This window comes from Habropoda laboriosa, unplaced genomic scaffold (genome assembly GCF_001263275.1).
Source record: "Habropoda laboriosa isolate 0110345459 unplaced genomic scaffold, ASM126327v1 scaffold33, whole genome shotgun sequence".
NCBI lineage: Eukaryota > Metazoa > Arthropoda > Insecta > Hymenoptera > Apidae > Habropoda > Habropoda laboriosa.
Genome location: NW_017100187.1, coordinates 1,493,364 through 1,509,034, shown reverse-complemented (window position 1 = coordinate 1,509,034; position 15,671 = coordinate 1,493,364). Strand labels below are relative to the sequence as shown.

At 36.9% G+C, this 15,671-nt stretch overlaps 1 protein-coding gene across 1 annotated transcript in view; it reads left to right on the top strand.

The window, feature by feature from the left end:
* The first annotated feature begins 426 nt into the window (after nucleotides 1–426).
* Nucleotides 427–15,671, top strand: part of LOC108579579 (muscle M-line assembly protein unc-89-like) — a 17,146-nt gene continuing 1,901 nt past the window's right edge. The window contains exons 1-4 of the mRNA XM_017943152.1: nucleotides 427–659; nucleotides 10,923–11,240; nucleotides 15,221–15,291; nucleotides 15,611–15,665. Coding sequence (XP_017798641.1) covers nucleotides 11,047–11,240; nucleotides 15,221–15,291; nucleotides 15,611–15,665 — 320 coding nt within the window. The 5' untranslated portion in view covers nucleotides 427–659; nucleotides 10,923–11,046. The remainder of the gene's footprint in view (nucleotides 660–10,922; nucleotides 11,241–15,220; nucleotides 15,292–15,610; nucleotides 15,666–15,671) is intronic.

Sequence of the window (15,671 nt, the reverse complement as noted above, 5' to 3'; positions counted from 1 at the left end):
GCATTCAATTTGCATTAGTCAGTAGGCGTATTTATTATTATGGTGATTTATGACACGAACAAATTCCTTTATTCGTTTTCTATCCCTTAAGTAGCAATAGAAAGTGAAAAAAGAAAGATGAAGTTCGTAGTGCCTGCAAAATCGTTCTGTCAGGTTTAATTTATCGTTCGAAGGTTATTTCTATTCTTATAAATTGTATATGTTATTGAAAATCGTTTCCAAATTGCTTTCGTAAAAAATAATATTATATTTATTAATACATTACATAAGAAATCTACGTTTAAATTAGGCGCCAGGCGTTAACCAATCGCGTGCGTGGGATGCAGGGTGGGCAAGTGGCGCGAAGTTCGCCGCTACGTTCGAAAGTACGCGAAGTTTGTCGAAGAAGTCCGACGCGTACGCAATTCGTCACAGTCGCCCGGCGAACTCTGAGGTGGTAACTTGTTATCGTGTTTCTCGCGGACTGTGTTCCACGCTTTAATTTAGTGCTGTTTGTGTACTCTCTCTTTGGTTGTCGAAATCAGTGCCGGTAATAGTGTGTAAAAATATTAATAACGTGCATAATTCAGAGTAGTTGAACATAGACTGACAGCCAGAAGGATTTGAATCTTTACACCTGTTTCGTACACCGTATCAAATTGTCATCTGGACTCACTTACGTAAGGCTTATAACTTAGATCTTAGATTATGTAGTTTTAGATTAAATTGTACGTTATTATTACGATATTTCGAACATACGATTGGAAAGGTTTTCGGTTCTTTGCATAATGGTGGTTGCTAAAAATTCGATCGACCGGTATCGATGATCGAATCGTTACGCCGATGATATCGCGCGCTTCCACGACTATCGATAGTTCGATCGAATTTGTTTTGGTTCTCGAAAATGCTTGAAAGTAACAGTTTGCTCGCACAAGTTTTCTTATTTCTTACCACCCGTATTATTAAGTGTAAGTGACCTGAAGCAGGCAAAAGGAAGCGTAACATACATGTATAAATAGTATAAGGACAAGAACGTGATCGATGAAGCGTGGCTCACATAGGAATTTCATTGTCGCTCGATATGTCGCGATATATTCCTCGAAATGGATACGTTCGACGATAAAAATGCTTATCATGGTGACATTCGTTAATTCCGGTATGTAAATCATTCATCTTGGAATATATGGACAGTATTAAAAATCGACGTAAAGCTTAATAAAAGAATCGAAATTGCCAAATATTCGTAATTTCGTCGATGACGTCGTTAACATGCACCAAACAAGTTACGAAACTATTGTCGTTTGATGGTATTCTACTAGACAAAGACAAACGACCGTCTTGACCGTTTCTTTTTCATGCATAATACGTGGCCAGCACAGCATGACATATAACTCGTGCACGATCATTTCAAGCTGCGATTCACTGACCTACATGACGCGTATAATTTAGCCGGCCATATTTCGGGTTCCGTTGATCCTACAACCTTTTCTTCGTTCCGTTTTCTCTGTCCGTTCGTCGATTCAACTCGTCGATTTTTCCACCATTACGCTCAATCGGTTCGCGCGTAAACAGTGGTCAGTAAGCGTTATTTTTATCTCTCTGATTACCGTTGTATTTTTTGCGATTACTGCATCGAGAGACAAGCGGAAGCACACGTGAGTCGTTGATAGGAATATTCAACACCTGATTGCAATGGTCATTAAGCTTTTTTTTTTCTTTTCTTTTGTTAAAACACGAAGAATTTTAGCGGCAATTAATTAACCGTACTATGTTTTGCGAACTGAGCACCGACTTGTCTTATTTTCACTGTTGTTAAGGTGTTTGTACGTTAAAAATAATCCCTGGTGTTATATAAAAAAAGATTATTCTATGGATAATGCAAGAGATTAAATATTACGAATATAGTATGAAATAAAAGGCCTGTAATCATAGACGTTTATTTTTTAACGAAAATTGTGATGATCGCCGATCGATCGATAACCTTGGTCGCGTTACCGAAAGAATGATGAAGATTTTGCGAAAAGAAATTATCTCGCTTACGAAATATGATTTTCACGTCTTTGTCGATAGGAAAAAAAAACACTAAGTTCCTACATTAATGTATTCGGTATAGTTGTTCAACTACAACGGGTTCTTTTCACTTGTAAAAAATTCATGTTTCTTTAATAACGAGAAAAAGTTGCATTTATGGTAGTATGTACATAATTTTTTCTTAGACTGTAGAAAATTAGCGAAACGTTATGGAAATCCTAATGGATCGAGTGTTTTCTCTACTGCATTCACGTTCTATTTTTTAAAAGTGATTCAGATGGAAATATCACGGTTCGCCCAGTGATAACTTATTCCCGAAGCAGATGATCCAATTGCAATTTCCTTTTTTCTCCTTTCTCACTCACTTTATGGTTCTTTCGTGATCGTCAGCAATTATAGAGGTATCGATTGGTACTTTCGTGCATTACTTGGAAGGCGGAATCGTAAAATCACAGACACAGTATGCCTTAAACGTGTACCTTGCTATTTCGCGGTATGTAACTGGTGCCACGAGCTCGAGTCACGGATACCAGAGATTCTCAACTATCTAAACTCCCTTTCTTCTCTTAACCGTCATTATTCAAACGTTCGTAAAACCATCCCTTATTACGTCACAGACAAGTTCGTGTAACTGAACAAATCGTACAATTCGAATCTTACGCGTATATATTTTCTTTTACGTAAAGAAAGAAATATCGTAATCGTTATGGAAGTGAGACATGTGTATTTTTAGAAAAAATCGCTTAGCCAGCGGAAGAAATTTAGGAGTTTACTTTCTCGGTAGCTGAGAACCTTCTTCGAGTATAAAAATAGAAAATAGTCCTCTTCGAAGGGGGTCGTGAAAAGCAGTGGTAGAATCTCGAAACAATTCCCACTGAAAAATATGTTTCATCGCGTGAAGTAGCTTACATTCGGAAATAGAGCACGTAATTTCTTTTTACAGCTCGTAAAAAGTACGAGATAGGTGTATACAAGGTTCGACGAAGAAGTTTTGGTTTCGTAAGGTGATGGAGATAAATCTTTTTTAAAAGTCACTCTTCCATAGTTATAGCAGCCAAGGCTATCGATGTGTGTTCAAATATGAAGTCTTTTTTCCAGATTGGATTAGATATCTCGTTAACAAATAAAAGATAGGTGCATTCTTGTGTTCTTTAGTTATACACTTTTGTGCGATGTTAAATTTTTTTAATCGAATTAAGGCGAATTTGTATGATTAATTTTTGAGAAGATTGGTCAAAATAACGCGAGGGTTTAAGAGTAAAAATGATCGCAGAAGGATTGATAGTTCTCTGTGAGAGAGTAATTTCCCATGGAGGTTAGACTTTACGCGATTGCGTGCAGTGTAAATCGGTGAATCGCGTTTCGCGATCCGCTCGGTGTGATTTAAAATGGAGATGCTTTTTCTAACTCTGCTAATGGCCGTATCTGACAGCTTAATTCGCCATCATTTCGAGAGTTCCCCCGTTTAAACGGAAGGGCAAGTTAGACAAAGTCAAGTTAATTTGCAGCTAATTTGCATCGAATCTTAACGCAGCTCACCTTACTCTGCCGCGTGTTCCTGTTTCTCATGAGCACAAATCTATCATCTCGTTTCTTTAATTCATTTCTTATACATCGAAAGAAATTTCTCACGTTCAGGAATGAAATCGCTATCAAATTTATTCTATAATTTTATTCTTTGTTTTTCTCGTCATTTTTCCGAAATTTTTAGGTTAGTTTTTAAGTCGAGCGGAATGAAACTAGATCGATTGTTCAACCGGAAGGGTATTCGGTATATCGGTGAAAATTTGCAACTGTAGAACCTGGAGATTTGCATGAAATCCTTGCACGGGATCTCCGTGCAGTCAGACATTGACAAAAGGTTGTTCCAGTTATACGTGACACGCGAAACAGAAATTCTGATCGATAAATCTCGACCGCAGAGAGTTAGCCTGCCATATTTATACTGGTCATTAAGTTTCACGAGAGTATAGTGTGCCATTCCTTGATGACGACATTACCTGTAATATTCACTGCAATTCAATTTCTAAAAAAAGAAACCTTCTCTCACTTTCCATCGAGACCAGCTCGATCTTAAGCTCGAAAGAAAGAAGATAAAAAAAAATATTTGAAAATTCAGTGTTTTCGCGGTCGAAAGATTTATCGAGAAGTTTCGTCCGATCGACCGAGATCCTAAAAATACTTGGCTGAATTTTGTGGTGTCTCCACTGTTGGTAGAAAGCCAGAAAACTTGCAGATTTTCTTGCGTCGTCGCCAAATTATTCTAAGTGTAATCCCTTTCTTTTTATTTCTTACTTTTATTCTCTTCGATCGGAGATGGCAAAACATTCGTGTTTTACAATGAATCGACGCGGTGGTACGTCTGACTAACCGGAGAATGTTGCAATCGAGGAAGATCGCGAGGTTATGTTGAACAGTTTCCTCGTTACGCTCTTTACAGTTTGCCATTTTCTCATTGTATTCTCCTTTGGTGTGGTTCAGTCCAGTTTCTCAGCTGATAGCCATTGTCTATAGCCTATGCTAGGAATTGTAGAGGGAACGGAACGTGTTAATTCATGTACATACATACACGCTGGATGTTTCGCGAGTAGTCTTCCTACGAAGAAACTTGTACGCTTTAGAGTTGCAGGTAGTGCGTGAAGGTGCGAATGATACGACTTTGTAACATTATTACCGGCTTTCTTGTGAATTATGTAAGTTGGAAAGGTGTGGGTTGTGGTCTGTGAGCTCAGGGTTTGAAAGTTTACCATTTCCGGATTGTAACATTTGGAAATTTCGCATCTAGATGTCTAGAATTTGAAAATTTTACATCTATAGCAGGCGTGTTCAACTCGCGGCCCGTGGGCAGCATGCGGGCTCCGCGAGATCGCAAACTTTTAACATTGTCATGTGATTTTTAAGAGTAAAGGAAGTTTTGTTATTCGTACACACCAACTATATTATTTCGTATGCAGCCTAAGACGATTCCTCGTCGCTCAGTATGGCTTAGGCAAGCTAAAAAGATGGACACTCGTGATCTGTAGCGCATCTAGATATCTAGAGTTCGAAAATTTTCCATTATAGCAGGCGTTTTTATATAAAAAAAATTAATGATAATTTTTAATTATTAGTCAATCGAAAAAATAATTTTATAAAAGATATGAAAAAGTAAAGGAAGTTTTGTTACTTATACACATTAATGACATTATATATTTCATATGAGGTCTAAGACGATTCCTCTTCACTCGGTATGGCCCAAGCAAGCCAGAGTTGGATACTCGTGATCTGTAGCGCTTCTAGATATCCAGAATTTGAAAATTTTCCATCTTTAGCAGGCGTGTCCAACCTGCTGCCCCGCGGGCAACATACGGGCTTCTCAAGGTCGCAAACTTTTAACATTATCATGCAATTTTCACATAAATAAAGTACATAATAATTTTAAATTATTAGTCAATAACAAAAATAATTTTATAAAAAATATAAAAAAATAAAGGAAGATTTTGTTACTTATACACATTAATATGCGGTCCAAGACGATTTCTCTTCGCTCAATATGGCCCAGGCAGCCAAAAATTTGAACATCCATGATTTATAGAGACTTATCGTTAGGAAATACACAGTTCAGTTGTATAGTAACTGCAACTTGTTAAAGTGTCAATGGTATCTTTAAATCCGATCCTAAATCATCCTTAATCGTCAGTTGATTCGTTATTCATAGATTTTTTATTGTTTGCATGATGTGCACGCCACATGTGGAGGTTGATGACAGTTTGCAGGGATTAACACACGCCGAAGCCACCTTAAACGCTATACATAGCACCTAATCGCTCTGCTTCATTATCAATTAAAACGATGTTTTACCATAGCACATTTTTCTGAATCGATCCTAAATCTTTCTATAAGACACTTGCACCTATTTTTTCAATTGTAGCATCTGTAAAAAAAAAAGCATGAATCACAGGTGTGGTTGCTATGAGAAAAACCACTTACCGAGAAGAATATTAGAGGCACAATATTAAAAAGGAAAAACGCTTTGTGTTTCAATATTTCACAGCGGTCAGTCTCGCGTGTGAAACAGTTTCTTCAATTAGCAAAACCACGCTGGCCTTCTCTGCAATTAGTATCACATATACAGAGAGAAAAAATAGCTTGAAACACATAGAAACTATTGTGTCACATTTTTTTCAAAAATAAAACCTTAATTCGTAAATTTTCTCCACTTGTTTAACCCTTTTAGTCCCATCAGCTGATTTAACCTGATTCTACATTCTTCCATCTTATTCTATCGTCTGTTAACTACAGAAAAATTTCATTTAATATTCGTATTTAAAATTTCAAATAAAATATTTTCGTTTAACGTTGTACTAGAAATTTTTTACGAAAACCTTAGATCCTCGAGTTTCTAGCTCGTTAGAGTGTTTAACACTGGGTTTACGCGTTAGTTTAACGCATCTCGAATTTCACAAGGAAAATTACAGAAACCGTTTCCTACCACTTACGCTTATTATACATTTTATATAAATATATAACAGAGGTGGCCAGCTACACTACCTTTGGAAGCCACATTTAAAGAAGGAATATTTGAAAGAGCCATTTATTTATCTTTGCTTTTAGACATTGATCAGTTTTAGTTTACATACATTTTATTTGCATAAGGGCCGCACCACTCGCCTGCGAGCCGCGCTGTGGCCACCCCTGATATATAATATCACATAGTTTCGTTTATAAGTTAATAGCGTATAATATGTTGTCTTTAACACTAGAATTACCGACCGGGTCAAAATGACCCATTAGCATCTTTCGAGAAAACGTGAATGTTCAATACTGGTAAGTGTTGCCATTTGTAACTCTCCGAATTTATTTTGTACAGGTATGCTTCTATTTGTGTCGATACGAATCGAATTTTCCAACTATGGTTTACTTACGTAAAAATTCACTTTTGTACAGTCGGTAATGTGTCATTCTGACTCGGCTGGTAATTCTAGTGTTAAATAAAATAAGTTGTTTTTTAAAGAAAATGTGCAGTTTTGTTCACGCGTCAATTTGTCTGTAGTGATAGGTATATAAGAAATGTCCGTAAACCTAGTGTGTTTAACCAACGACACGCTGTGGCGTTGTGCTAGGAGTAAAAAGGGTTAATCATGGACGTGTAGGCAAGAAATTCAGAATCGTGAATTGAAGTGGTTGAAACGCAGGCACGCGGTAATAATTCTTCGTTTAGGATTGTCCAAGCATGATTGTGACGCAAGTTCATCAGCGAGCTCCAGAAATGAACAGCGAGTGCAATGAGCTAATTGAGCTAATTGCGTTCGTTAGTCGTCGTTCGTGAGCATCGATACACGTGATACCTTGGCTGCTGTGTCTTCCTTTCAGATCGTTTTCTTAACTTGTGTACTTGTACTTATATACGTGTTATACGTCGTCACACGACGACAGTATCTAATCTCTGATAGAAGTCTATCTGTTCGTCGGTTGGAGAACATGTGGCGTTAGTAATTATCCCTGACGAAGAACATTTTATATTCGACGTGTGTTTCTATGTAATGCGGTGTTAGTGGTAAAATGAAATGGTAATGAATGTTTGCAAGTTGCGACGTTTATTGCGTTTCTATGTTAGATCCTTTTATAATTGAACCGCGGATGTTTATGCAAGTATAGTAATGCGAGAGTAAAGCTAGAATCTCTTGAGCTGCGTAAGCAACAACGCTAATCTATAAATAAACGTATGATGGTGTAATCTGATGGGATTTTTGCATATTTCGATGTGTGAGACACTTGGAAGCCACACGTGACTAGCTCCGTCGAATTAAATTTATTACATTTCTTTTATTTGTGGAGAATTTTTTTTCATATATGAACAGTCAAGCACCGAGCACGCGCTTCAATACTAAAATTGGAAGAATTTCGAAAAGAGGAGACACTCATTTTGGCTTCCGAGTGTCTCATATTATACTTGTGAAGTACAATAGTGAAATGACCCTCTATAACGCGGGAAATATAATACAAATTAAGTTCTCTTTTTGGGTAAAACTTAATTAACCCAAAATTCCAAATTTACATGCTCATTCCTTCCGAATCTCGATATTTCCGAAATACATCAAAACCGAAATTACCGACAGAGCGAAGAGGGAAGAGTGAAAAGAGTGCAGGACCATTTGATCAATTTATCGACTGTAAAGAAAAGAAGAAAAATTCTAATTTTTCTTTTACAACCTTTCCCTCGCATTCTTCCTTTTCGAAAGTTCTCCAATTTTTCACACCATTAAACGTATGCAATAAAGAAAATACAAGCTTGGGAATATCGTATCTGCATTGCGAAAGGAACGAACGTAACTCGACCCACGAAAAAAAAAAAAGAAAAGAAAGATCCCATGAATAACGAAATTACGTGTGTCGTGTAATTAAGATGCATCATCGAGCAGTGCGTATATTACGTAAATCTTGTGCCGTTCTCTATTTTCGTAATCTAGGATTAGTCGGTTCGTTAACTGGGTTAACGTAACATTGTACAGAGTGTTTCAAAAAAACAAAAGAAAAAAAAATCTCGACACTTATATAGAAGTGACTTTTATTTTTTTCTCAGAGAAACTGAACTGATAAGACACTCGATTAAGTATCATATTAACACACGTTCTTTTTTTTTTTTCTATTTCATCGAAGATACTCCACTTGTTTACCGACAGTCGACAACACATTCTCGGAATCTTCTTCTTTTTCTTTCCTTTTGCAAAGTATCAGTTTGATATTTCATTCTCGTGGAAAATTATCAGATTTACTATGAAAGATCGTTGCTGTTACTGTTAACCTTTGACACTCGGTATGTTTTATGGATATGTGTAATCAGCAACTTGGAGGAATATTAAGTCTAGCTCGACATAGGAAATTTTGCCTTCAGATATCGTGCGGTGATAATAAATCATTTTTTTAAGCGTTAATATTATACTGAAATTTAATGTTTTATAATTAATATTACGCTGAAATATTGAAATAAAGACAGACTTCACAAAAGTAGCCTTATTAGACTATTCAGACCTCAAAGGATTAAGATTTATTAACAAACGAGCGTATAAAATTAAAGTAAACGCAAAAATAGTCGAAAAAGATATTTATAGAAAATACAAATTTTATTGTTACAAAATAAGGTCACAATCAGTTATCATTATTATCTTTTAAAATTACAGAGGAAGCAGTGTCCCTAAAGATTAAAATCCAACACATTCACACCAGAGTTACACTCAATTATGACTAAATTAATCCAATTTAACCCTTACGTGAATAACCGAGTACCCTGTCGCACATTCTCTCTTAAAATACTTGATCTTCCCGACAAAAGATTTCCCTTCACTTCGATATAAACCATATTACCTCAGTTTTCCAATTTTCCTAACCACATAACCTCTAAAATCAAACAACAAAACAGACAGCAATTGTGATTATCGACATTTCAGGTTAACAAACGTTCATAACCTCACATTCTCTACACACACAAAAAATAAAACTTGGAATAATCGTTCCAGATGGTCCAGATCGACGATTTTATTTCTTCTTCCGTTCACTGCAGGGGTTAACACAGAAAGCTCGTCCTTTTTCCGAGTTTAATAGAGATTAACCCGAGTACTAACGGCGATTGTTGCTAAATAATAATGGTCAATTGGTGATCGCGCGGGTCGGTTCGATTTGAAGCGACAATTGGCATAACTGGACAACATGGTACGCGTTCATCGAGCAATTATGTATATCGTGGCTCGCTCTCTAAATCGTTTCCCTCTTATCGTCGTCATAAAGTTGACCAATGTCTTAGCCTCTGAATAGGCGAAATCGTTTCTTCGGTTCAGGGTCGAAATTCATCAAATCGGAGGCCGGTTTGACGCAATAGTTTTCCACTTCGAGTGTGTTGTGTTATTTCGAGTGGGGCACGTAACGAAATAGACGATTTCTCGTACAGCTCGCGATATATGTATAGATACCGATGTACATTTCGCGTGAAAAGAGGTTGCCGATAAGATAGAAACTGGCCTTCGCGAATTGCTCGACGACGATGATAATTTTATAAAAAATGTGAAAAAAATCGGGGAAAAATGGGAAATACGGACAAATTGTTTGTAATAATTCTTTTGGAAGATTAAGTTAGCGAAGTTTTGGTAGAAAAGAGAAAAATTTGAGGAAGACGCGTGGATGATTGATATTCTTTTGTTGACAATTTGCGATGGTCGGCAGAGTTTGTGCATAACGCAAGTTCAACTTCCTGTTACCGTTAATTTCCACGGAATCAGGCGTACGTAATATGTTAAAAATAAATCCGGACTTTATTCTTGATGCTCGATGCTTTCGGCGCGGTTACTATGTAGAATTGCTCACGCTTCTTGACAATTACACTCTTAGTAATTCTAACCGCATGATTAAGTATAGCGACGCGTTTGACGAAGCGGTATAATCAATGGAAATGTTTAAATACATCGTCGAACAGCAACGTGCTGATTTGTTTTGCCGAATTTTCACTTTTCTTCGAGTTCTTTCAAGTTTTCACAGAGCTTTTTTCGTCTGTCTGATAAAAAGGTGTAATGCTTATGATAAAAAATGAACGGTGAAACGTTTTTTTTTTTTATTTTGAAGAATTTTTGGAAAATAAGTAAAAATAATTTAGGAATTTTTTTATATTCAGGCAATTTTTCAAAGAGTTTTTTCACATCGATGATAAAAAATAAACGACGAAACGTGTTTTCTTATTTTTAAAAAACTTTAAAAAAAATTTTCACTTTTCTCCAATTTCTTTCCATCTTTCACAGAGTTCTTTCAATTTTTCACAGAGTCTTTCCACCTCTTCGTCAAAGAGGTGTACCATCGATGATGAAAAATAAACGAGACCCCTTCTTTTATTTTAAAAAAATTTCAGAAAACGACTGAAAATAATTGGACGAATTTGTTTTATTCAGGCGGACGCAGTGTACGAGAGGACGATGACGAGGGATCGGTGAACCTCGCTGTGTGGCGTCGCGACCATTTCACGCTGTCAACAGAGATAAAATCCGAAAGTTCACAAAGGAAATACGGTGAATCATGTCGCGATCGAGACGTCCAAGTGTTTCCATCTACGATTATCCGGAACATTTGAATCCGTTCAACGACGATATACATACTCCGCAGCCAACTCTGCCCAGAGAAGGAAAATCGAAGGATTCGAAGCATAAATTCTGGACCTTCGGTAGAAGTAGGAAGAAGAGATCGAATAGCTTTTCCATTAAATCCACCTGGTAGGTATTCTTCCTGTAACATACTTTTTCTCTCTCTCTCTCTCTATTTTAATTTCTCTTTCAGCACATTCCGTTATTTCTTTCTTCTACACTTTCCCAAACTTTTCTCTTTCTCAAATAAATAAATCAATGAATCGTTTAGGATCTATCACACTTCCCGCTAATTTCAACATTGACAAGAACAACTGAGAGAAGATCGTCGACGATGGATATGAAAAAACGATCGTTGCAGACTTTCCAGAAGAATTCCACGCGGCTGAGAATTCTACTTTCTGCAAAAGAATATATCAGTTCCTCGAATGTAAATGTCCCGAAAGTTTCAGCCAGAAGTTTGTTGAACTTGAACTTAGGTATCGCGAACGAAACTCACACGTGAATTGCATTCGGCCAGTATTCTGCGTTTGGCTGTTCTCCAGATGACATAAATAAAGAGCGTCTAACGTAGTAGACGATCGACGTCAGGTCGAGTTCCATCCAAAAGGTCTCTGCAATTTCTATTTGAGGCTTACCGTTCCGACCAGCGTAACGCCTTTCCTGCTTAATTACGCGTTCGCAACGCTAACTCTGTGATTTTTCCTCGCTTCCAACGACTTTCCTTCGTTCTGAAAGTTTCCTGGACCTCTGTTAACCCTTCGACAGTCTAATAAAATTATGAATTACGGTATGGAAAAAGAATGTATATTTCACGCGTGTTTCTTTTAACAATTACATCGAGTATGATTATTTTTAAAACAGACTACGTCATAGTTACGACAATAATATCTCGCCACTTTCTTCCTAAGAGTCTCTCTTGAGTTGAACAGTTGAATATTTCACGCTTCGCACTGTCGAAGGGTTCAGCAAATTCGATCTGCTTGTAATTAGCGATAAAATTGGCGTGAATTGTTGATAGGTGATTTGCTAAATTAAACGCTGTAATCGTTTTCTGAGAATGTCAATGCGGCATTTTTTCTTATCAGCTCTCCCTGACACTTATAAATAATAAAATGATCTCATGGATTGCTCAAGATAACGTTGCATCGAAGATTACCGTTCGAATTTCTGTCGGTTTTTCTGTGTACATAGTTCCGAGTAGAAAGTTCAATTAACACAATTCACGAGCTCGCGTGGAAAATTCTGTGTGGCCGTATCGATTCTGCGCAATTTTTCTTCGATCGAGAACCAATCGTTACCTGTCTCGTATATTACCTTAATTTCACTTTTATGGAATCTAGCTGCATTACCAGCGGTAGAGATATCGATCTACCGTAATTTTCCTACGTCTCGTCCAATATCTGTACTCTCTCGATCTAATCTAACGCCAGGAATGATAAACACGTCGTGCTCGATGAATATTCTACGAAGTGAACCTAAGTCGCAAACCGTGAAAATTCTAAAATGAAAATTCCTCTGATTAATTATCCAGGTGTACATATACTAGGTTAACCGAAATGAATTAAACGGTGTTTCAATCTCAGATCTGATTAGAATGTTTCGTTGCTGATAGAACTAGAATCTCGTGTTTCTTTAGGTCTGACTAAGAATTCCTTATCAGAAGGCTGAAGAAACATTGTTTCAATCCTCGTTGAAACTTCTATTATTATCGTCAGGAAAATCAACACGGATTCTCCTAAAATTATCGAGGAACTCGGCTATTGTTAGAGAGTCCACGCGTAATGGACATAAACGTATCGATATTTGACTAATTTATCTTCACGAAAAAGGTCGAGAAAGATGCGTCAGAGGATCTATAAATCATTCGTGGATGGTCTGCTGACCCAAAGAGAGGAGACTCAGATAATGCCGTGGATCAGCTTGTACGTAAGCTATTAATCATTTAAAAAGCAGACATCAGCCGATTGTGTTGAAGTAGCCGAGCATGAAACGCTTCTATTTGCAATATCGACTTTTCTACTTGGTTTGAAACGTCCGTACCATGCGATACGTTCGCTAGAGCACTTCTTATATTATATTTTTAGGATTATTGATGAACATCGAAGCGGATTTCACGGTGAAATTCTGGATTTTGATTTATGAAACGGTGCCTGGCCTGGCCTGCCGCATATTTCCATTAGAAAAGAAAAGAGTTCCGGTCTGATTACCGGTAATTAACGCTTCGTGGTAATTTAATTGTCTGGCATAATCGGTGGATGGTCCTGTTCGAACGAAATTATCTTATTAGCTAAGCGTTCGGTGTTTAAATACATTGTTTGCTAAATTCGAGGATTACGAATTCTCAGAAGGTTTTCATAGACTCTAAATATTCTACGTTCCTTTCTTTTTGTATTTAAAAGAGAGAAGGAAAGAGAAGATTATTTCTCTGCAGAAGTAATTCTGAATGAATGCTTGATATTTCCTAAGCTACTTTATTCATCATAGATATAAATAAACAAAATGATATTCCCAAGTGAAACCAGGTGCCTGTTTATTGTTTCTTAAATTTCAAGCTTACAAATTCTCAGAAGGTTTTCACAAATTCCACATATCTTTTATTTAAAAGAGAGAAGGAAGTATTTTGCTCATGGTCATTCTTCTCTGCACAGGTATTCTGAATGAATGCTTGATTTTTCATAGGCTACTCCATTCATCACAGATATAAATAAACAAAATGATATTCCCAAGTGAAACCAGGTGCCAGTTTATGCAAATGAAATTTATCTACACAAGAATAGTAGGAATTGCTCACTTGGTATATAGAGGGAAAGAAGGAACTGAAAGGAAATCTTATCCGTCGTCTTCATAATCCGTCACACCGAGGCTGCTGAAGCGTTTCCCTGACCATGAATCAGTCTTCAAGTTTATCTTCGCGAAGAAATGAAGCGTGGAGTAAGAAGAGCGTGTTTGTGTGTCTGGTTGTTCCACCCAGTGTGCTGCTTGCATCACTGAAGGATAAATATTCTTTCAAAACGGTATACACATTACCTTCTTCACTTATTTTCTCACTTCAATCGTCCTACCAAAGTTCATTGCAAGATAGTACAAAGAATGAAAGATAACTAAATTGTCACACTTTCCTCATTTTAAACAATGAACCCAAGATTGTTCAAAACACACAAACTTTTCTCTATACCAAAAAAAAAAAAAAAAAAAAAAAAAAAAGAAAAAAAAGAATCTTATCAAAATGAAATATTGTCTGAAAATATAATTCATGTGAAACATAGTCCCGTTTGTATGACGTAAGGGTAATTTTTCAGACTGGTGAGAAAATATTTGCCTAGCAGAGGATGCCTAAGTCCCATTTACGAGCAGCAAAGATTGAGGTTGCGTTAATAGCGCGGTGTGCATTGAATATCTGCGTGTTGAAATCGGCAAACGACGTGACGTTCTCGCCTATACAACAGAGTCGTGTATATAGACGAGGTGAAAAGCTGAAGAGGTAGCAACAGCACTTAACTTTGTCGCTCATCGTCTGCTCACCTTCTTACAACACCGTTTCGCTTGATATTCTCGTCGTTGGATAAAATAGGAAAACGATATTTCTGACGTCAATCAAGCGCTCATTATACGTGTGACAACACGTTTAACTTGGATATTTATTCGCTATATGTATACGTACATGCTGATTGACACTGTCGATCATGCTAAGTAGGAATTTTTATTTATCAATCGAGAAGAGGTGATTATAATTAAAAAAAAAAAAAACAAAGAAGAAGAAAATACTTGCGCTCTTTAAACGTATTTCGTTGCTGTTACTTAGACAGAGAGAGTTCACATGGAATATGTAATAATCGAGTACATCGTTAAGCTCTCCCCTCGTCTCGTCTCAATTAGATAAGATAATCGTCGCCGTAGTTAGAAGAATTCTTGATCGAGAATATTAATTCCAGTGTATGTGGGTTAAGAGCGTACCGTGCGGAGTCTGATCGCGTTGCACGGTGCAGAAATGTGACACAGATCTCTTAACGCGCTTGAATATAAAGCGGGAGAGACGCGTCGCAAGTATCTAATGCAATGTTAATTTGCTTCTTTCATTACATAAGCTTGAATTCGTTTGCTTTCAGGAACGGACTGTTCGGTAAACGGAAGGATGACAAGTTGGAAGCGCAAGAGAAAAGATCTACGATCACTACAGGTTATTGTCCACAATTTTTCGCAGAAGAAAGGATATACAGTACATAATGTTGAAAAATTTTCTGATTCGCTCTAAAATTTTAGAACAAATTTCTTAAAACTTTTAATCTATCTAATTGTATATGTATAATTCTTTTGTTACCAAGTTTATCGATATTCTATTTATTTATCATCGGCGCTTACGATTCTGTATTATTTTATTTTCTAACATTTATTCGTTAATCTCTTCTTGGCAAATCTCCTTAATTAAGTAGAGGAATTAGTGTTAAAATGAGTTTTGTCCTGGATAAATTAATTTTCAACGTGGAATTTTTGAGCAGTCTCGTCAACGTACAAAAGAGAGCCTTGTTACATCAAACCAATGGCATCGCCGCGTGAAAC